This window comes from Calonectris borealis, chromosome 3 (genome assembly GCF_964195595.1).
Source record: "Calonectris borealis chromosome 3, bCalBor7.hap1.2, whole genome shotgun sequence".
NCBI classification, from domain to species: Eukaryota; Metazoa; Chordata; class Aves; order Procellariiformes; family Procellariidae; genus Calonectris; species Calonectris borealis.
This window is the reverse complement of record NC_134314.1, coordinates 61,025,155-61,048,471: the sequence shown is the minus strand read 5'-3', so window position 1 is coordinate 61,048,471 and position 23,317 is coordinate 61,025,155. Positions and strand designations below refer to the sequence as shown.

The following is a 23,317-nucleotide window of genomic DNA, read 5'->3' as shown; positions in this document are numbered from 1 at the left end:
TTTTTTAAATCCAAGTATTCTTCTCCAAGCTCTGAACAAGGATTAACTAATTCCGTCCCCACTGTTAGGAAAATACCACTTTCTAAATACATTGTTTGAACCCTAAGAATGAGCCTGCAGTGGCGTCTGCCTACAACCTATCATGATTTTACTACATAGCCTCCCCCTTTTTAATTCTGGGGAAAACCCAGACTGCTGACAATGAAAGTCAAATTAATTGTGATATTGTAGGCATGTACAAAAAGTACCTTGTGAGGGAGAAACGTGTTAAGAGTTTGAACCCTGATCAAAAAAACGTAATTTGATCAGATGTTTCATGTCCCTTTTAGGCAGAGAAGAAATCACAAACTAATGCAATTTTGTTCCTGTCTTTGAAATGATATAACCTTGACCCTTTCTTTGGCAAAAATAGTTCATCTGTCGCTTATAGTACCTTATGAGTTCTGCAGGCAAATAATAATTCTCCAAAGTGCTCCCGTCCTGTATGTTAATGAGGTTAAATGAGGATCCTCTTTATTGCCCATGGCCTTTCTGAAGCATCTTCTAACTAGCTCTTCTCCTTTTCCACACTCCAATGGACTGTAGAAAATGAAGACTTGATATCATGTACTGGAATCAGTGCAATGGGGATGACTGTTAAAATTCTTTACGACAAAATCATAGACCCTTGTCAGTACCCTTAACTATGGGTACACTGTGCCCTTGCAAAAATTACCTTGATGTGTAAGACAAGTTGACTTGCCAATAGATCATGCAAGAAGGCTACCTTGGGATACAAATGACTAATAACCTAAAGGTAATTGTTTCCTTTCAAGTGGAATAAATCAGTCCTAACTGTCTGCCATAATAATGCAAATTTTCTGAGAGGTGTCAGCAGTTTCCATGTGTGTATTCCCATTATTTGAATTTGTGTTTCCCATCTGTTAGGTGGAAGTACCCATTCCTACTTCTAGTCATACAGTGGGTGAATTTTTATTTTGACTAACATTGGTGTAAATCTGACCGATGTAGTTACTCCAGAATGTAGTTACTCCAGCTTATGCTCTTGCAAACCGGAAAAGAATTCAGATCTGTGTTTCGGGATGGTCGAAGGCTCTGATTGTGATAGCACTTATTCTGTATTGATACAATATGGGAATCAAAACCTGTGATTCTTCTCTGATTCACTGCAGTTTCAAACTGTCCTTGCAGAAAGTCATGCAGATACAATGAAGGTTGGAACAAAATGATATAGGTAGGTCATCATTCTGTAGGTTGCTCTGAAACTCATGAACTCTTCTCTATAAATCAGCAGCTATGAATACCCTGTCTCACTTAGACTGATATGTCTCTCTCTATCCCTCTCTCATAATTTCCTTAAAATATTCTCCAAAATATTAAAAGCCAAAACTTCGTTCAGCCTGGTTTGGGCTTCCCCATGAGTAAAGAGCGGTGTGACTCTCTTACAGAATCTTCATTTGTAGCTTGTGGGCATAAATTGCCTTTTTTGTCTGGAAACAGTGAAATGTGTTTGGACTGCAAAATCATTCATCACACTTTCATTCTACGTATAGAGCTTTTTTTCTGGTGGAAAGGTGCGTGCAGCAATTAAGCATTTTACAGATAAATATACTTGTGCAGTATATGCCAAAGCAAAGATATATATCTAGAGCTTTGGCTTGACTTTCTGAAGGCAGCAAAGAGGGCCACTCCAAGCTATCTCTAAAGATTGCAGTAAAAGGTTTATGATCTGTATCTACTAGCATGGGTGATTTATAATAAATGTACTCCAAAGGTGTAGTGCCATGTCCAGCACTGATTGCCCTGACAAATGAGTACTCCTCTTCACTAGAGTCATTTGTAATCATATAACAGCTTGACTTTCTGTCTGGAAAAGCATAGTTTTGTCAGATTGGTTTATGCCACTACATCTCTCACAGCATTTTCAGAGACTATGACAGCTGTTGGTTTCATATTTACTCCCACATTGTTCTGTACTTTAAACAAATTTTGTTTCTCCTTCTTTACTCTGAATGTTCTAGATGCTGCTGAGGCTTTTTTTCCTTTTTTTAAAAAAAAAAAGAAAAGCAACCAAAACAATAATGTGTATTATAAACACATGTATTATTTTCTTTTTTTGTAAACAGATTTAACAGCCTTTTTTTTTTCTTGCTTGCTTTAAGAGCTTCTCTTTCTGCTATTCTATATCTCAGAGGTTACACTAGTTTTGCTGGGCTCCTCCAAAGTTTTTTTTTTTTAATTGTAAGAACTCCTGTGCTATCTTCTTGGCTTACCTTACTGAGTAGTTGTGACCAAATACTGCTGTCTGAAGTATGTGTGGTATATGCACTGCCTTCAGTAGTTTGGGTTGTACCTTGCAAAGAAGCAGGAATTTCAGGAGCTGATGCATCATGGATTACAGTTTGGCTCCTGTAAGAGGAAAGATTAAATAGACTAGAAATCTCCAGCTTGAAGAATAAGTGACTCAGGAAAAAGAGTAAAAACCTGAATGCAGGGAGCAAATGAATTGAGAGGGATTACAGCAGCAGCATGAAATTATGAGATAGGACAGTGAAAAAAAAAAACAATCCAAAGGAAATTTTACACAATGTAGAAGTAAACTCTGGAACTCATTGCCACATGATGTTGATATCAGAAATGCAAATGAGTTCAAAAAGCAATTAGACACAGCAATGAAAGAAATGTTCACAGAGAGACAACTGTTAATAGCCAGAATTTTTCAAGTCAGAGGAGAATGCACCTTGGAGGTGTGAGAAGGGGATGCTAGCATACACTTAAATTGCAGGCAAAATTGGCATTTTTGGAACAGGTTTTGTGTGACTGGGGTTGTATATAGGCAATGCTATAGTGCAGTGCCACTCCTAAGAATAAGAACTGCTGTCACATTTCACTGCTTCTGGCGCGGGTAAGCGGAGGGAAGCCTTGCTTGTCAAAGTGAGCTCATGCACACGCACACACCAATGCAGTGCTTTAAGCTCTTCAGGTAATCAAGGGAAATTAATTCAAACTGTTAACTCTGAAAGTACTGCAGTGTTTTCAGTTTGTGCATTTTAGGTAAACTCTGCACTCACTTACAACTTCTGCAGAATGCTGAAACTTCTGTTCTTACTAAAGTGATGCGTCTCCAGCCCTTTAGTTCTCACCTTAGCTCTCACACTTTTTTGTACCCTGTTCAATATAACACCTCCTATTTCCTGAGGCGGAGCGCGCAGTCTTACGCTACCTTACCTTTATGGCTTTATGCTTTGCCTTTTGAGTTATTTCTGGACAATAAGCGAACCTAGAGACGTAATGGGCAATGCTTAGCCATTGGGGTAAAATTTTTAGTTTACGCACCTGTAGCTGTTGGTTGGATTTTCCAAATGCTGAGATTTGGGGTTTCTTCACGAGTAGGCTATTATAACAAATGAGTGTGATTCAGGTCATGGGTTTTTAACTGAATTAGTGTTTCTTCTGGCAGTAACAGTACTGAAAACCATGGCTGATATACTGACTTCTTTAAATTAGTGGAACAATGACTCCATGCAGATGGAAACCCTGTGCTGTTAAGCCTGCCCAGTATTTGAAAGACAACTGTAAGACTTCACTCTTGTATAGTTTAAAAAAGCATCTTATCTCTGTTGCTGTCTGGTATAATTGTTATCTGTAGTGCTATCAAGAAAGTTAAAGCAATATCAGATTTCAACATATAGTGAAGAGACAAATCTTGTTTGTTTTTAAATATTTAAGTTCTGAATATTTTAATTTGTTTGCAGGGTGCCCCAGGTAACCATTGTATCACTGTGTGTGGTTTTGCTGGTGACTGATAAGATTAACACAAAACTTCAGTTACATTCTTGTTAATGATGGGTTCTTTCTGTTTTGATACCAGGGTTTGTTTTCAGTTAGGTAAGACAATGCAAAATAAATAATCTGAACATACTTATTCATGGTATTGATTCCTAGGATTAATATGTTAAATAAGGAGCTGAGTTGAAAGTAAGAGAATTCATGATTAAAAAAAAAAGAAGTCTACTATTTAAATTAGGGTTCTCTAGTTACCTGAAAGCTGACTTCTAAGTGAAAGCTTTCTGTCTGCCAAATAACTTGAACACAGGAAGAATCTACCTATGAATAGTAATGTTTCCCTGCCCTTCCCAAGACCTTCCATTTGTGATAAACAGGTATGGCTGATACTGAGGATAGGACAAGTTTAGTGACAGCTTTGAAAAATTGTTATTTAAGTGAGCAGAAGATGGACATTTCTCAGTAACTACCTGCAAAGTGTGTGTTCATATTGCCGGGCCAGATTGGCCACAAACAGGTGGTGCATATAGGCATGTTTAGGTGCAGATGATCGAGAAAAGAACTGGAGATCAAAGAAAGGCCACGCTCTGTTGGTGAAAGAAAGACGAAGGGCCTGTAACCTCAGTGAAGTTATTCCACAATACACCAGCCGAGCATCGTCCTAGATTGAATGGTGCCTTTTCCATTGGATTATTTTAATTCTCTGCTGTGAAGAACTTCTGACATTTCTGTCCTCTTTGCAAAATATTTCTCAGCTATATTTCTTTTTGTACAAATCCCCGAGGTTTTTGTGAATTATATCACTGCTTAAAGCTTTGCTTGACCTCAGAGGCTATTTTGCAATCAAGGAGAGCACTAGCCAGCATTGTACAGCCAGTACTGCACAAACATGCATTGAATATTGTAACTCAGTCAACCCCTGCAGATCGAGCTTGCAGTGTTTATTTTAGAAAATGGAGAAAACTACTGTAGATTCCTCTAACTGAAAAATGAGGGTCTTCCACTTATGTCACATCGTGACCCACCCACTGAGGAAAATAGTCCATACATTTTACATATTTCATCCTCATCTGTTCTTCTTAACATACTCTCTCAAATTTTCTATTTCAATTACCAGTGACTTTCTTGTCGCTAGCTGATATCTTTTTTCAAAAGGGGCAGATTGTCATAAAATGTAGGCTCGTGTTGTGCTTTCACAAATTGTGGGTTGATTCTGAAAAGATCAGACACTATTACTGTGTAGCTACTGTCAGTTTTACCAACACAACCTTCTCTCTCTGAATAGGATGGGCTTTTTGATTGCTGAGGAAATTCTGCATTTGATTTTGAATGGAAAATCTATACTGATTATTTTTTGAAATATACACACTCTGGTATAAGTTTGCAATTGAACTGTACCTACAATGCAGCTACTGTATAGCTTCACTTAAGATATACTTTTTGACATTTTTAATTGACTCTTATTTACACAGATGAAAAATATGTATTTGACTGAAAGTATTTATGACATAAATACCTCAGAATTAAAAAAAAAAACAGAATTATGGAAATGTACATATCAAGCCTGAACTTCAAGGAATGCAAGTATGCAGCCATAGAACTTACTTTCTGCAATGTAATAACACTATAATTAATGACTCCATAATTGCCTGTTCCTATCATCTAACTATACTCACTATGAATGTTACTGGATAAACGTAATTGAAATGTCAGACTTTATATGAATTTGTGATGTTATATGTAACAGAACTCATTAAATGAACGATCGATACAATAAAAATAGTTAATCAGAAAGAAATCTGTATCAACGAAAAGGGATACATAAATCTCCCTCCTTGGGTTTGCATGACTCCACACACCCAAAAAAAAGAAAAGAAAGACTGGAGATATGTTTTAAAGGTAATTTCTTTACCTAGAGTGCCTTCTGGTCATGTTATTTTGTGATGTACATGCCTCAAAGACAAGCATTATGGTAAACGTAATTGATGACTTGCTTTGACAAACAGAAGATTTGTGGTTAAAATTCACAGAAGTAACCCAAAGAATGTTGGTTTTACGTGTCACATCTCTGAAAGCATTCTGTTTGGAGTAACAATTTACATATAAAGTCAATGTGCTCTTCTATGTAATTTCAGAATTTCTGTGTAGACGCCACCAAGAAATTGTGCTCAAATCAAGCTGCCGACGTTTTGGATTTACAAGTTAGTTGTCAAAATGATTTGGTGCATCGTGAAAATAAGAAGGACATGACTGGGAAAGCTACATTAGTGGAAACCAGTGTGATTAAAGGTCAGTTAAACTTTATGGTTTGAGTTATTAATGTAACAAAGCTTAACCCCAGCCCTGATAAATAATTTACATACAGGATTATCTTGCGTGATTTCACTTGGAATCTGTGGCTTAGTCAAAAGAGATGAAAAGCGAATATTTCTGTTCTTCCTCCATAAATGCCGTAAGGCAAATTCATCCAAACTCTCACCAGTAGCATGGTATTAAACTCTGTTTGACACTGCAGCATGAATATTCAGTAGTTTTTAGGAACAGATGTGTGGAAAAGATGCGCTTTCCTTTTGCTTTAGGATAATGCTTACACATCATCTGTTACAAAAAATGCTGATTCCAACAGGTATTAAAGACAAGCAAGCAATTTACATTAAAGATATGAAGATGTCTTCAACTCACGTTTTTGTATTTTGAAGAAAAAAATAATATTGAGCAAATTAATTGACCGATAATTGTTTTTAAAGTCACTATTTGCTTGGATTTCCCAAGCATTTTTGATAGCTGGTTAGTTTTTCTACTTATCTTTCAAGTTTTTCCTTTTTCAGAAAGGAAATGTATTGAAGTTGAAAAGCTAGATGATAAGAGGACAAATCCAAAAGACTTTGCAGTTAATATAAAAAATTCAAGTGATTTCATTAATCTGTCAGTCACAGGTTATATCTGAAATATGAACACATCACATTAATTACAACACTGGAACATTTGGAAGACTAAAGCACAAATACTTATCCTCACAGTATTTCTTAACTGATAATTGATATCAATATAAGAACTTCCCGTGAAGTTTCTCTTTATTGTCTTGTCATTCAGTGTATGAGACTCCTGAAAAGGACTGCCTATTTGAAACTACACATACTGAAACTTCCAAATGCATCATAAACAACTTTTAGAGTGAAGAATTACTGTGGCGTGTTGAACATTCACTAATCTTTATTGCTATGGAAGTTGATTATTTGGGGACTGGTTTTTGAAAGGTACTTTGGTATCTTGCTGCTTTGAAAGATAATCTCCAATTTGTTATTTTGTGGCTTTGAAAAATCTCCCTGCAGGCTCCATTTTGCCACTGCTTAATGATTTGATTAGATTTTATAGGGGGTTAATGGTGAAGCTTCCATATTGGCAGCTACAAAGGACTGTATCCTCTGTTTAAACCGCAGAAAAAAGTGAATCCAAAATGGGTTAATGTTGTACTCTTTTGTGCCAAGGGAACCACCTGCAAATCACTGGGGCGTGACTTTGAAAACTGTGGTCCATGTTACAGGGATCAGTTGGACCAGTTGCATGGGTTAGTCTCTGTGGGGTGAGGCAGGCATGGGAAGCAGGAGGGATGCACCTGAAGAAAACCTGACCAAAGCATCCTTACTGAAGTAAGCCAGGCTTAAAGTTTATGCTGGTTTATTCACAAGCACAGGAGTCAGTGCTCGTGTAGGTGCTTTACTTGATGGGTTTAGACTCCTCACAGACAGGGAAAGCCACACAGGCTAAAGTCACGTAATGGTTTTACAGTCGAGATTTTTCAAAGATTTTTCTCAATGCAGCTGCTCAGTTCGTGCAGCGAGAAGCAGTGTCGTACAGTCACTTCCTGTGCCTCTTACAGGAACTCTGCAGTAGTTTCTAAACTGAGATCCCTTGGCTGCGAAAAGAAGTTAGGAGCTACCGTTACTAAGGCTTCAGCTGAATAACAGGACTGGGAGGTGTCCAAGTCTTTCCATTCCTTTTATTGGAACCATCCTCCTACTGTGAGAGTATTTGTTACCGCTTATGTTTCTTCTGTCACTGGTCACCACTGAGAAAAGCTTGGCTCCATCTTCATCACATCTTTCCATCAGGCATTTATACCCAGTGATAAGATCCTCCCTGAGCCTTCTCTTCACCAGGCTGAACAGTCCTAGCCCTCTCAGCCTCCCCTTCTATTTCAGATGCTCCAATCTCTTAATCATCTTCATGGCCCTTTGCTGGACTCACTCCAGAATCTCCATGTCCCTCTTGTACTGGGGAGCCCAGACCTAGACCCAGAACTCCAGGTGTGCTCTCACTGGTGCTGAGCAGAAGGGTAAGGATCTCTGCTGGCACCGCCTTGCCTAATGCAGCCCAGGAGGTTGTTGGACTTCTTTGCCACATGGGCACATGCCTGGCTCATGGTCAGCTTGTCTACCAGGACCCCCATGTTTTTCTCTGCAAAGCTGCTTTCCAGCCAGTCAGCCCCAGCTTGTGCTGGTGCATGGGATTATTCTTCCCCAAGTGCAGGACCTTGCATTTTCCTTCACGAGATTCCTTTCTGTCCAGTCCTCCAACCTGTCCAGGTCCCTCTGAATAGCAGCACAATCATTATCAGACACTCTTCCCAGTTTTGTACCATCTGCAGACTTACTGAGGGTACACTCTGTCCCATCATCCATGTCATTAATGAATCACAATGTCTATAGCAGACACCCACAATACTGCCCATGTTGGTTTGTCTGCTAATGCTGACCCAGAAGCTCTCAGCAGGCTCTTCACCTGCTCCTAGGCAGAGGACTGCCTCTGTTAGCCATGCTACCAGCAAAGTTTCTGCCTCCTTCTTCATTCTGCTCACTCTTCTTTTTAGCTCACACAGTTTGCGGTTTTGGACACTAGAAAACAGACTTGGACTTTTTGCAGATGTTCTTGATTTGGACCTTCTACTGAACATGTTTCAGCACTGCAGTGAAACAAGGCAATGTTGCTGACTGTCTCATCTGCCTCGGTTGGAGTCTGCCTGCCTTCTCTCTATTCTTTCCGGGCCAGTAGCATTAGTCTTTTGTCCATCCCATTGAGCCTTATTTATATGTCCTTGATAAACTTTTTTTCATAATCACCAAGAGCACTTGATTTTTTATTTACTATTTTTCACATTCTAGCACAAGTCTATTTTTCTCAGCCAATTCTTCATTTGGTTTTAATTCTGAAACACTCTAAATGAGAATAAAGCTTTTTCTAGGGACTTTTTCAAGTTTTAAATTATCTTTTCTTAGCTGTTTTTGCTCTATTTCCTTTGACCTTCATTCCATTAAAATCCCAACCTTTGTTGTGGTATCCCTTCTGTGAAAGCAGAGTTTTCTTATCTGCTGGTTGTGACCCACGCATCAATCATAACAGTAGATTACTGACTGACTTCTTCCTGCTTTCACAACATGCATTTCTTTTAAACTTCAGGTATCAATCAGGTTCGTTTTTTTCCTACCTATTTCTCTGAGTTTATGGCTAGAGACCTGTGCTTTGCAAGTAGCCCTAGGTGTATGGCCAAGAGTATTAGAGAAAAAATGATGTTAGGGCTGCTGAAGGCTTGCTTGCCTCTGGTCCTGCAAAGATTCACAGCACTAACTCTTCCCAGCTGGCCCAGTTTTTAGCAGTGTTTCTGATTTCAAAGCTCATCGATCATATGTCTCCTGCCTCATTCCTCATGAAAGCTGCAATTAGTTAGTTTTAAGTTCATCCTATATACTGTATTAGCTTAGACTACTCACAGAAGATCAGATAAAGAATAGCCTTTGTTACTGAGGGTTTTCAAACAGACTCTTAATACCTCTGTTTAGTACCCACATAGAAAATCAAGTGGTGGTATCACAATGTTTCTTCTTTTGCAAGGCTAGGAAATTGCTTCTTGTTTAATTGCCTTGGAGTATATCCCTGTACAAACTTTGACTAAATTTCAGTATAGTGTGAGTTTGAGCTAGGCAAATTTAACCTAGACCAAAGAGCAGTGATGGATTGTACGCCGACATACCCAAATCAAACCTAAGGGTTTTTCTGAAAGATGTGTGTTAGTATAGCTGAAAATTATTGGGCTTAATTCAAAGATAACTGGAGAATTATACAGGAGATTGGATTAGATGATACAGCAGTTCTTCCTGGCCAGCCAAGGGATCCCCATGAGTCCACTGTTGCGTGCGGCAAGCTTGCCTGTTCCAGAGAGTATACTCTGCTCTGCTAATTCACAAGATAATGGATTAGAAAATATACCAAGACTAATAACACAGACACACTCCTGTGGGTTTTGAGTGGGAGGAAATGCACCATTCACTGACTAATCTTTAAACTTCTACTGGTGAATGTTAAGCCACGCTCCAAAGCACCAACCTGTTTCAAATTCCTAATAAGGATGTTGAATCTGTGCTCTCAAAAAAAACAGTTACAGAGACAATTACTATTTCTTACCAAAGGCCAGATAGTTCTGAAAAGAAAAGCAACATGTTTTTCTTTCAGTTTTAAGGCCTCTATTGTCTTTCCTTGCAGAGTTCATGTTAATAAAGATAGGATTTATTATCTTTGTTTCTAAGAAATTGAACCCTTTTCCTCTGTTGCAATTAAACGTGAATTGGCCACTGAAGATATGATCTTATTTTCTTATATTTGACTGAGTTTGAATTCATTAGAAATAGTAGCAATATCTGCAGGATAATAGCTCTCATCAGAAATCTGTTGTATCAGTTTTTCTTTAACCTTGAAATTTATTCTAAGTGGAGTTTCTAAAACATTACCTAATCCTCTTGTCATGGCTCAGGTTTCTGGAATTGTTACAGTCCGCAATAAAAAAGTGTTTATGTTGATTTTGTTTGTTGATGTCAGGACATTTTAGGAAAGGTATTTATATATTCTGACTTTAGGCACTTGATTTAGGTGGCCAGTAGGCTGGAGAAATTAAAAAAGGAAGGGGCCTTCTGATTGCAGTTTAGGATGCACATATAACGTCTACTAAATTTGGCAACGAAGATGGTTTAAGAAATTTCTGCCCCTGTGCTGTAGCTTGCTGTTCCATCAGTTAGGACAATACATTTGGTTATGGGGCTCTGCTCTAAACCAAATACTAAAACGAATTAAACATAATATCCCCCAAAACATAGAATTCTGAATTATTTTGAAAAAAGCTCTTCCTTCTTTGGTGACGTGACGATTTCATACTAGCGTTCTGAATTAGGCTCACAGGGATAAGCAATATGAATTAAGAATCCTTTACTGTATGCATGTACGACAATTCTTTCCAGCTTTCCACACTTTAGCTCAGTCTTTGATTAGGGCAAAACTGTTATTAGATCCTTTGGCTCCTATGGTCCTGTAACTATTCTTAAAAAAATCATTGGGCTCTTTTTACTAGTTTTTGGGCTGTGAACACAAAACTTATTCTTGGCTGACACATCTTCTGAGATAAGTTTAAAAAAGAGGTAGGAAAGTGACTTAAAATAAGGAGATCACATCATTTCGTAGAATGGTAAGTACACTTTAGTAAGTCATATTTAAACATTTTCAATCAACTTTCTTCTTAACTAAACTCTAACTTGTTGTACAGCAGGGGAAAGAAAGCATAGGCTCTGAATCCTTACATATTTCCCTCATTTATTAGATCTGACTGATTTTAATTGCAGTAATGGGCAGAGGTTCCAGGCAGGAGCTTTTAGAAGTGGTTGCAAGGAGGAGTGTTCTGTGTAGGGTAACTAAAGGGGCCTTCACATGAGTCACTCTCCCTCTCTCTGGCGGTGCTCCTGGCTCCGCTCCTCCAGCCCTGCGCAGGGCAGCACCTGGGAGCCTGGTGGGGTGCGTGACCGTGCCCCGAGCCCTTCTCCTTACCCTCTTGCAGGAAGGTATGATGGGGCCTGAAATATGCGGTTGTTTAAAAATTGTGGCAACCGTTTCTCATCTGCAAGAGCTGTTGATACACTGAGGATTTATTTTACAAAAGGAGGCAGTAGTGCAACAGTGGAAATTAGTGTCTCTAAGAACTCAATAAAACTAGGAAGATAGACTAGAAAAGAAGTGGCAAAGAAGAAAATTAAAAATAAAAGGACAGTGAAAGAGGTCAACAGATGTCGCTTTCAGGAAATTTAAGATTTTTTAAGAAATTAAATTTAAGATTAAACTTTTCCAAACAACGGGTTAGTAGATTCCAGAGGGAGATAAACATTAACCATACATGAATTGCAACCCTACAGTGCATACGAAATATTTTGACTGTGGCACTTAACAGTTTTTAAAGATATGCTTCATCATCACGTGAAAGAATGGTTGATGGATACCAGCTCAAGGAACAGTCCATTAGTTTTATGGGCTCTGATTCTGCTATCACTCAATAGCTTTCGGTAGCACTCCCTAAGGAATTAGTTCTCATTAGCACTGAGGAGCATCAGAAGCAGGCCCACAGCAAATAAATAGATTTGGCTTATGCAAATGCCTTCAATTCTGTGTATTTTCACTTAAGTGATGTGCAGAAATAAAGATGTGGTTCTACTGTGTTTAGTTCACAATATTATTGCACATAATAATTCACAACTATTGTTTTCAAGTTAGGCATAAATAAACACTAAATGTTATTATGTGGTTGAACGTTAATTTACACAGCATAAATCCTGAACTGAGATATTTACCACAGGTATAAAACTGTGTTATGGTCACGGCCAGGGGCGTTTAGGTGTACAGCCTTGTATGTACATGAGTTGGCGTTTCTAGCACTGGTTGCATTCAAGCAAGGGTCCTGATGGGTTGGGTTACTTCTGTTGCCTACATTTTGAAGGAGGGCAGAATGGAGAGTTATGACAACTGTTTGTGACCTTAAAATTTGTGAAAAAACAGCAAGTATATTCCAAGGAAAAAAACCCCAAATCCTACCCACTTGAGGATACAAGGGAGATAAACGGAAATTTTTAGTCTGCAGAGCATTACCCTTCCATTATAAAGGCAGACATAATTATACAAATTGTTCCAGGAAGAACAGAATTAATGAAATTTGGTTTAATAAGTATTCACGTCTGTTGTCCCCTACTGCTCCTCTCCCCCTTCCCTGATAATAACCAAAACTCTCCTTATGGCACTCCTATCAAATGAAAAAGAGCAGGTCTGGAGCTGTGTGTGTGTTGAGTGGCCAGCCAATATGCACACGCTGATTTATCCTGCTGTCTGCTGCCAAATGGAGTGTATAACAGCTGTGTTCTGCATGCTTTTCTTTTGGTAGAGGAACTAATTCAACTCTCACTTTTGTAACCATGTTCAGACTCTGCCCCCTTTTCAAATCTGACTGAAATTGGCAAAAAAACTTTTAGAAATACTGAAGAGATTGACAGATGGATGGACAGGCAGCATGATGACATAAGCCTTGTTTTCTTAGCAGGCAGAGATGGCATATCTGACTCAGTAATTCAGTGCTGAGGCTAGTAGATATTTTTTTCAAACAGGGAAGAAAATTGCATTGATTTCACTGTTCAGAATTCCCTTGGGACCATTCAGCTTGTCCCATTCATTGCTTAATGCTTTATTGAAGTGTAAATATATACATTTCAGAAGGCATCCTATACAGGTTTGGGACTGGGGACAGCTGTGATTTAGTCTGGCCTGATGACATTAATTTCCTTTCTCCTTGAGCTGTCTTGCTTAGAAGCGTATCATTTTATTTGCGTGTGTTTGGCGAAGAAGAAAGTCTAGCTATGCCATCCGTGAGCAATCTGTACTTTATATCCGTATTAGCAAGTCTAAGCGCACAAACAATATTTCCCTTGCTGAATTACAGGGATTAGCTTATTCTTTCAGTGCCTGCTTTATTCATTAGTTTACTTTTACTGATATCAAACACAGCCAACTTGCAAATGAACTACAAACCTGGAAATGCTTATTAAACAAGATAGTGGCCACATGTGTGAGTGAGATCTTAATTAAATTTCTCATCATAGGTTTGGGTTTTTGGTTTTTTTTTTCCCTTTTGATGCCTAGATCTGGAAATACTTTGCTAATTTACTCATTCCTAAAAAGTAGCAGCGGGACTTGTGAGTAAATTGGTCTGTGATAAACTCTGTGCTGGTGTAGCCGGACAGCTGCTTGATTAACTTAATGGTTATTTCTGGCCTTAAACAATCTATAAAGGAGAGGATCACAACTTCAGAAAGAAATGAGTCCTGCCCAGTTTTTCAGGGAGAGACTCCTCAGCCATGCAGAGTCTCAGGAGGAACACAAGTGGGGTTTGGAGACCATGGAGGGAATATTCAGCTGTTTTCTTAGTGAAGGGGAGGGAACGCAGTGGTCGCAAGGATAAGCTTGGGAGAATTCTTGTTTGAGAAGCTCAGTCCCATAAAGAAGGACCTGTTTGACAAGCACGGCCTTGCTGGGAGGTACGATAAGCTGTGAGGTCTTGTGCACATTTGCAGGTTGTTTCAGGTTATGTCACAGCAAATTAACCAAGCAGGAACAGCTGTACCAAAAGCAGTTTCACACTGTTTTGCCATTTCAGGTGAAACTTTTTGCTTTAGAAACACAGTATCCTCTCAGCTCCATTATACCTGAGGCTTCCTGATAAACCCCAAGGATGAGCCGCTCCTGGTTCCTGCCTCTGCTTCTTCTCCACCACAGCCTGGGCCGAGGGGGGATGTGGGGCACTCAGTGACTGATCCTTGTGGGGTCCTGCTCCATGGGGCCAGTGGTCCCATGCATCTTGTGGAGCTACCTCTAGCTCCAGGGAAGCAGTAGGACCACCTGGGCAAGGGAGGAGACCCTGGGGCCTTCTGGCAGCAGCCTGTAGCTCACTGGTGTGAGCTGTAATGTGAAGCTGTCGCTGTGCCAAGAGCCAGAGCAGAGCCCGCTCCAGCACTGGAGCTGCAAAGAGGCCTCCCGTGATGGTCTCTGCCCTTGTGGGAAAAGACTACTGCTTTTTGGAAGGTTTGTCCTCAGTATTGCCCCAGGCTGGTCTAGGTGGACATAAAGAAATGTACTTCAAAACCTTTCGTTTTAACCTCAAGCTACTTTCAAGCCTGCATCTATCTTTGTTGTATCGCCTTCTGAATAGGAAGAAACTGGGTGTTTTGGCTCTAGGAAACCCCAAAGTAACACCACAGTTTCCTAGCTGCAGAGACTCATCTCTTCAGGCAATGAAACGCAAGAGCATGGGGGCACATCTGCAATAGGGGTGGTACGTGCTGCGCATGGCAAGTGGACTGCTCTTCTCTTGATATGGTCAGACAATTTTATCTGCCTGCTTTTATGCTGTCAGTGATCACACTTTTTAACCACTTTAATAAACCTTGGAGTTATCTGTGGACAGCTAGCAGGGAGTGGACAACAGATTATCCTCTTTGCCCGCAGACTTCGAGGTACAAGTATTATTCAAAAACTGAAATAGGAATTCTTAAGAATGAAGACTCTCTTATAAAATGCTCAGCTGGGTTTCATTCTTGATCCACCACAGATATTGTTCAGGAACTTGAGCAAGTCATTTAAGATCTCTGTGAAAATGAGAAAAGTGAGGAGAACACTGCTTGCTTTGTTTTTTGCATTTGTGGTTGTCTGTATGAATTGTATGTTTTTTTCAGGGCAAGGGCAGAATCTTCCATTTCCTTACAGTTATTTTTTGCTAATTGCTCAGGTCTAACAGATAAGGCACTTGGAAAGTGTGAGGCGGAAAAGGAAGAGGAAGAAGAGCACAACTATGACTATGTGGATGAAAACATAATTGAAAACATAAGAAAAGTATTTCAAGACACCACCATTAGAAATAAGCATGCACTCTCTGAAGGAAGAAGGTGAGTGTAACTCATGATCACTTATGGATACAAACAAGTGTGGGCAGAGTGATTTTTCAGACTGGCTGGTAACCTTCACTCCCCAAAACGAGGGAGGGTTTCACCTGGGAGCTGCCGCTGTTGCCCCCAATGTCCTGTGAATAACGCAAGAAGGGCACCTCTGAGCTGCCGCCTGTGACACCCTGTCACACTTAGCGATGTCACCTTTGTCAAAGCGGTAGCTATTGTCGTTCTGGTGATAGAAGTGCACAGGCAAGACCAGGTTTACAGATAGAGACAAAACCATAACCAGCCCAACAGTTATCCTTACAAAAACACACAGAAACCCAGAGAAAGGCTTTGTATCCGAAAGCCTGTCTGATTTTACTGATTTGTGCCAGTTTGCTGTAACAAGTTATAGTACTCTAAATGGAATCCTTTTCCTCTTTTTAGAAGTGGATGCCTTGTTGTGCATGACTAAGGTTTGTCTCTTAAAAAGCTTTCAGGAATTATCTGTGTTTCCACTAAATCCTCGAGGTTCTGCTCTGGCAGTCTGCAGAGACTTGAAGTGCTAGTGAAGAGGGCCTTTGCTTCTGAAAAGCTCCAAGCATCATCTCCAGCTAAACACAGATTAGACTTTTTTTCTAGGTCTGAGTGAAACTGTGTAGTGCCAACTCTTTTCACTCACGGCTGAACCTTCTTCGAGCTTCACTTGATTTGGCTGAATTGTTTCTCCTGTTAAGAGAAACCCCTGAAAATCCAGCAAAACTTGAAATGTTGTGTTTCAGAAATTTAAAAAATGATTTTATTACGAAGTGGTATTTTATTTCAAAATGTACTTTGTATTTATTTTAAAATGGCATGCAACATTTCTACTCTATTTGGGTTAAGCAGGGCATTGAATCTGAAATAAGCTCTTATTTGTTTCTGAAATGCTCAAATCCCTCAGAAACATGACATCCAGGGCAGTGTGTGGTATCTGTGCAGCCATCTCTTCCCCTGCTCACAGCCACAGAAACTCAAAAGTTATGGGAAAGACTGAAAAATGAAACCTAATACATTGCTTCCTCAGTTCACCAGCTCAGTCCAGCTGCTGAGGATGGGGACTTACGCTATCACGTACAGAAGTCGAGAAAGAATGAAACTCTCTTTTGACTAAAATAATCCTTTTGACTATAGGCACTAAGGGAAAAGCACAGTTTCAAGAAGCAATGCCAGCCTAGAGGATCAGCCTCTAATTATACTACTTACTGTCATGGCATCAGCTCCTTTAAGTCTTTATCCACCTGCCCTTTAAACTCCCTATCAATAGAGGCAAGGTTTCACTTTATTAGTTGTCTTCTTTGAGGGCTCTAGCAAAACATGAAAGAAAGGACCTTTGCTGCCTTGAGGGAGATCACTGTCTGTCTTGGATTATGAAGCGATCCCATAAATTACCATCCTTGGTGGATGACAGAAGTATCCACCCTCTGAAATCATTAGCTAGCCAAGGAGCACGAAGCTCCTCCAGCCTGCTGGTCTCCCCCCGACCATCAGAAATCCTCCATTGTGGCTTTTATCTAGCACTTAAAATTTCTATCAAGCTTCTGCACTTGCACTTGTGAGCATTTTGAGAAATATGGATTTGATATGGGCATATGATAAAGGGCATATGAAATTAACCTTTAATGTGGGCAAAAGCCCTATAAAATATCTAGCCAGGTAAAATGATTGATGGAGCTTAAAAAAATCAGCTTTTAAGCATGTATGCTACACAGAGGGCTGAAAGGGCTATTAAAAATAACCAAATTAGCTGTTTTAGGCTTACTTACAGGCAAACAATACACAAAAATGAGTTGTCTCTTGCATCTGTGCCAAATGCCTAACATCCGATCATGTTAGTTCTACTTCAAGAATTCATCAGTCAACCATTTCCTACCCATGGTCCCTCCCTTCCTCAGGACATTTATGCTATTTATGAATATCCGCTTTTAATTATTTGGTGTATATGATCTATCAAAATTAAATCTATTGATCTAAATTACTTTTAAATAGAGTCATTAAGGGGAAAAAAAAATGTTTTAATGAAATACAGAAGTAAACCTCAACAGTCAGGTGTACTTTGAGAAAATCAGTATTTATTATTTGCAGTGTTTCATCCGTGCCCCAAAAAAATCTTTCCACAATAAGGGCCAAAGCATGCCAGGATGATACTATCAAAAGCTAGATCTCACCCTAAGTAGGAGGGAGAAAGAAAGAACGAACAGAGATTTGCCTCAGGTCATTGAGGCTATGTTAATTTTGATAGAATAAATGTGCCCAGAGGGTCAATGATGTTAACATGACCTCATCACTCCAGAACAATAAGCAATTAAACAAGGGACTTGACTACAGATGCCTGAGCTTGCTATAGCAACAACTACCATTAACATATTTTAACCTTTCATTAAAGATTCAAGAGAAAGTAGGAAAAAACCCTGAAAGCATTTAAAATGCACGGCTTTCTTTTTTAACCAAGTTTCTTTCCTTTTACTGCCATGAGTTCGTTTTTGGGAGGATTTTTTTCTTTATGAGGAAAGCCCTGACAGTCTTTTAGAAGGCATTAAAGATGTCAATAGTGTTTTTTTCCTGGGTGTGAGAAAAATGGGGAGAGAGAAGGTTCATTGCAATGAACTGGAATAGCTCTGGTGCTGCTATAATGTCTCATCCCATGTCCCTGCAAACAAAAATGAGATGGAGGCATGCAAGAGCAGCAACAACAACAAACAACAACAGCAAAACCAGAGAAGGCAGCTTCTGTCTCCAGCGCTGATAGCTGCTTGTAACCTCATGGCTGGAAAAGGACAGAAACAACATGGTCCCGGCACAAGTACTGGTGTCAGGCTGTTTCAGGACATTGCTTCCTGGACTTGAACTCTCACACAAGTGCTGGAAAAGGAATGGTCTCAGCTGACTAAGCTTATTAAATAGGACTAGAAAGTAGAAAAGAAAGAGAAATGCAATAGGGAATGAAAGAACTACACAGCTGTGTTTTCCTCTTGTCATGAACTCAACAGTTGAGGTGGTTTTGTTTGAACAAAGTACTTTTCTCTATTTTCAATTTGTACTGCTTTTTTTAGAAGTAATAGTATGAAACAGATTGAGGTGGAACTTTTTCTTTTACCTTGGTTGTGCTGAGATGTAGGTTCCTGCATAACAGTAGGCTGCAGACAGTGCTATAAATGAAAACCAACCTTTCTGGCCCCACTGCATCTTCATTAATCCTTTTGTACTGTTTTTCTGACATCTCTCTGGAGCTTTCATAGCATTGACCCTCTAAGCTAGCTGTTCCTTTCATAGCTCCCCTTGCCTTTGGCTGAAAGGCTGAGGCAAACTTCACAGCCTCAGGGATATTGAAGTGAGGAACCCAAATCCCTGACTGGAGTCATAGCTTCTCAGCACTTTTGAAAGTCCCTCTCCTCTTAAGTAGTTTTCAATGCAGATTTGGGGTCATCACCTACTTTGCTAATTTTCATTGTTAGGTAATTTTTCTACTGCCTGATGTTTTCACTTTTCCCTAATGTGCAAACTAAAGCTTTTTTCCCAGGGTGCAATCAATGGTGATTACAGAAGGAAGGAAGAGTCGAGAGGGAGCAAATAAATAATGTGTTTTTCCGAGAGCTGCAATTCAGTTCTTAGCTTTGACACAAGCAGCCTGTCTAAAAGCAGTTGTAGGTTCAGAGACCCTAAGGGCAGGGGAGACCACCAGACTACCATGATTATCTAGATGTTCTTCCTACATGCACAGGTCTTGCTGTTCCCCTGGAGGGCAGATTAAACGCATTAAAGATGCGTTTTTGTAGTGTGGCAGAGCTGGGAACAGAGCCCACTGGTGAAGTCTTAGCAGGCTGGCATATTGCCATTAAATATTAATTAAGTTATTAATTAACTTCCCTCCAGGCCTGCATCTCTCTTACCTCAGCCCCAGGGCACACCCGTTGGAAGCCTCTCTCCAAGACGGGGTTATCTCTTCTCCCATGTCTGCCACACCAGCAACATGACAGGCATCATGGGCGTAGTCATACTGGAGAAACACCGGGAAAACTTTTTGCTGGAGTCACAGCTTAGACTGAATAAATGAGCTCTTTTGCCCTGTGTAGGTCAAATATTTCCCTAAACTGCATAAGCTATACTAGTAAAAGAAAAATTTACTCGTATGAGTTTCACGCATTTAGGCAAAGTTGCTGGCATAGCTGTGTCAGAGTCATATATTAGCTTTATTTTTTGCTGTAGTCTTGGGATTGCTGGTATAATTGTACTGACAAACCATTTTACGGCACAGATGAGCCCTAGCTGGCAGCCATTAATTTGACTCAAGAGCTCATTCACCTGCACTCTCTGTGTAATTTTTAAATCCAGATGTAAAGGTTTCCTGTTTCACCCTGTCATTTTGTTTTGTTTGTTTTCAGAGACATCTGAAGCAAAATAATTCTGAAATTAACTGGAAACAAATAGGAATCTGTGTCCTTCACATACTAAGATTGACCGCAACTGTAAGAAAAAGCTGCTCATGAAAAGTGTCCTTCTTGTCTCATGAAGAGCATATGAGGCTGTAATTTAACTATAATAATCCCCTGAGAAACTAAACTGCTTACTCGTCCTAAATAAGAAGTCAAACCAGCTAATGTCTCATGACCCTTTGAAGGGACAAAGTTCTTCTGTACATATTTATTCATGAATTCAGATAATGGTGCCAAGTCCAATCTTTCATTCTTATTGCACCTGAAATACCAGTTGATTTTCTGAACCACTGTAGGGCATATGCAAAAGGAACATCCCTTTCCGAAACAGCTATATGGTCGTTTCCTTTGGTTTTTGGAGGAGGGAAGGGTAGAGAGGGGAATGAAGGGTTGTCTAAGGTGAACTTCCATTTCTTTAGCCAGTCACAAACGCTTCAGGTTAAGGCTCAAAACTGATCAGATTCTGCCACTCTTTCAGACGATGAGCAATGCTTTATTGCACAAGTAGTACTGTTGCACCACAAGTAATTCACCCTGGAAAGCAATGCCACTCTCCTTAGAGGGCAGTGCTATTCAGAAAGACCAGGGGTACCTAAATTAGATAGCATTGCCATCTCCATAACCCCTTGCACAGCTTAAGTTATCTAGAATCACACTAGAGTGAGTGGTATATTTTGCTACTATGTTCAGCAATTTGCTGAAAACACAGCCAGGAAGGAAGGACAGAAGCTGGAGCTGAAAGAGTAGTGTTCGTGCCAGCCCTCCCAACTGAGAAAAAGGCACACGCTTCCCTCTAAGAGGTCTGGGAAAAGCAGGGCTGAAGAGCTTCACCTGCACCTTGTGGTACCTCGTATTCCCACACAAATGTCTGGGGGAAGAGGCAGCCCCAGGTGCCTCTGCATCGCGTGGGAATGGCCAACGCTGCCCCACTGGAGAGAGGGCACAGGGAGAGCAGCACAACCTCTTCTCCTTTTTTAAACAAAAGAAGTGTTTGCTTTGAAGGATTTCCTTTTACTTTATACTTCTGAAAATGAAAAATGAAAGCCAAATGGTTACATGGTATCTGAAAGGGATACAAGGCCTCCTTGGCCCAGACAGAGGGACTTCCCTTTGTGCCCTGCCCCTACCCTGCGAGTGCCGAGCAGCGGCAGGGAGAGCCTCTGCTTACACAGATGAGCATCTCAGTGGGCTTGGCAGTGAGCACGTCATCAGTGCTGATATTAGAGCTGCTGTATTCCTGTGATCGCTATGTGCAAACACACGAGCTGCACGGGTAGAGTGTCCTTAAGATCTTTGGGTGGTACTGGACCTAGTCCCGGTGTTCTGGCAGAGCAAACCATCATTTATGGCATATAAGAATAAGAACGGGCAGCACGTGCATAGCAAGTGCTGTGTATCTTGAAGTGTTAGATCTAGGGCAAGTGCATATCCCTCTGGCAGTGCTTTGACTCTCAGGGAAAACTATCGAGAGCTGATGTGTCAATACACAGTTGATGTGCCAAGAGTTTCCAGACTCACAGCAGCTTGATCAGAGTGGCATATCCAGAAATCTCAGACAGCTGCACAAAATAGTCAAACTTCCCAGACAGTTTTAGGGTGGAGAAAGGGAACATGTTTAGAGAGCCTAGACATACCATATTTTCAGTCCTACTGAGGAGTTAAAAAGCAAATGCTCACAAAAATATCTTAAATACTTTAAAGTCTTTTCAAGCAGACAGTATAGTATCTTCAGAATTGCCTATTAAAATTCTACTGAATGATTAATTTTCACTAATGCAAATTAATTTAGAATTTCTCAATATTGCCTCACATTAATTTATTCAAGATAAATGTTCATCCTCATTAAAATCAGTTACAACTGAAGTATTAAGAATATCGCTCAGAGTGCTTTGGTTCCACGCATATGTAGCATGCAGCATTTTGCATATCACTTGTTAATACGGAGGCTTGCAGGTGTATACAAAACTTGTAACTGGCTGACACATCACCTGTGGGTATTTGAAATAGATTTTAAGCATTTTTCACAAAAATCTCTATTTCTCCTTGTAGCAGCTCAAAACAAGCCAGTTTGTTATGCCAGCAAATGCAGTCTGGTATTTGAATAAATGAAATTTGTTGTGTATTTTACTGACTTTTTTTTCTTTTTCTGCTGAATGTGGTGGTGTCCTCTGCTGGATGTCTGAAAGATATGATACGTTACTATCACAATTTTCCTTCACTAAAGTACCAGAAGCCTGACTTCTGCAGCTAGAAAGGAGGAGAGGGACGCCAACAGCCTCCTGGGCTGCATTGGCAGAGTGGTGCCAGCAGGTTGAGGGAGGTGACTCTTCCCTTCTGCTCAGCACTGGCGAGGCCACATCTGGACTACCATGTCCTGTTCTGGCTCCCCAGTACAAGGACATGGACGTACTGGAGCCAGTCCAACAAAGGGCCATGAAGATGATTAAGGACCTGGAGCATCTGACATAGAAGAGGCTGAGAGAGCCTAGAAAAAACAAGGCTCTCATTATTTGCCGTAGGTGTGCCCTAGGGTGGGTGTGAACAGGGTGGGATGCAGTAACTTTCCCAACAAACCTAAGCTTCTTTCAGACATTCTATAAAAGCATTTGTGAACTAGTTCGTGAACAAACCCGACTTATCAGCCGTTTTGCAACTTCTTCCCTTTAAAATGCTTCCAAAGAAGTAATTTCTCTTCTTTGCATAGGTCCTGTCACATAAGGAGTCTGGTTCTGCCATCCTTGTAACATGCAACAATCCTGTCTTGTATATTCTACCTCATTGAGTTCAATGAGTTTTATTCACCTGAGTAAAGGTGGCAGATTTTATGAACGTTGTAAATATATTAGTAGCAGAGCTGTCGCCGGTATCTTTTCAGCAGGCAGCCAAACACCACACAGCCACTCACTCACTCCTCCCCCCCAGTGGGATGGGGGAAAGAATTGGAAAAAAATAAGTGGAGTTTGTGGATTGAAATAAAGACAGTTTAATAGAACAGAAAAGGAAGGGAAAATAATAATAATAATAATAATAATAATAATAATAATAATAATGATGATGATGATGATAGAATACACAAAATAAGTGATGCACAATGCAATTGCTCACCACCCACCGACCGATGCCCACCCAGTTCCCGAGCAGCGGTCACTGCTCCCTGGCCAACTGCCCCCAGCTTATATACTGAGCATGACATCACATGGTATGGAATACCCTGTTGGCCAGTTTGGGTCAGGTGTCCTGGCTGTTCTCCCTCCCAGCTTCTTGTGCACCTGGCAGAGC

General features: G+C 40.2%; 1 protein-coding gene across 2 annotated transcripts in view; it reads left to right on the top strand.

Annotated features, from left to right (window-relative positions):
- The window catches only part of THEMIS (thymocyte selection associated), an 82,874-nt gene extending 61,135 nt beyond the window's left edge, over positions 1-21,739 (top strand). The window contains exons 5-7 of one of the 2 annotated variants that reach the window (XM_075145808.1): positions 5,922-6,075; positions 15,425-15,581; positions 19,988-21,739. In XM_075145808.1, the coding sequence (XP_075001909.1) occupies positions 5,922-6,075; positions 15,425-15,581; positions 19,988-19,997 (321 nt within the window). In that variant the 3' untranslated portion in view covers positions 19,998-21,739. Of the gene's footprint in view, positions 1-5,921; positions 6,076-15,424; positions 15,586-19,987 lie in introns of those variants that run through there. The other variant, XM_075145809.1, reaches the window with a different exon arrangement.
- Positions 21,740-23,317: the final 1,578 nt, after the last annotated feature.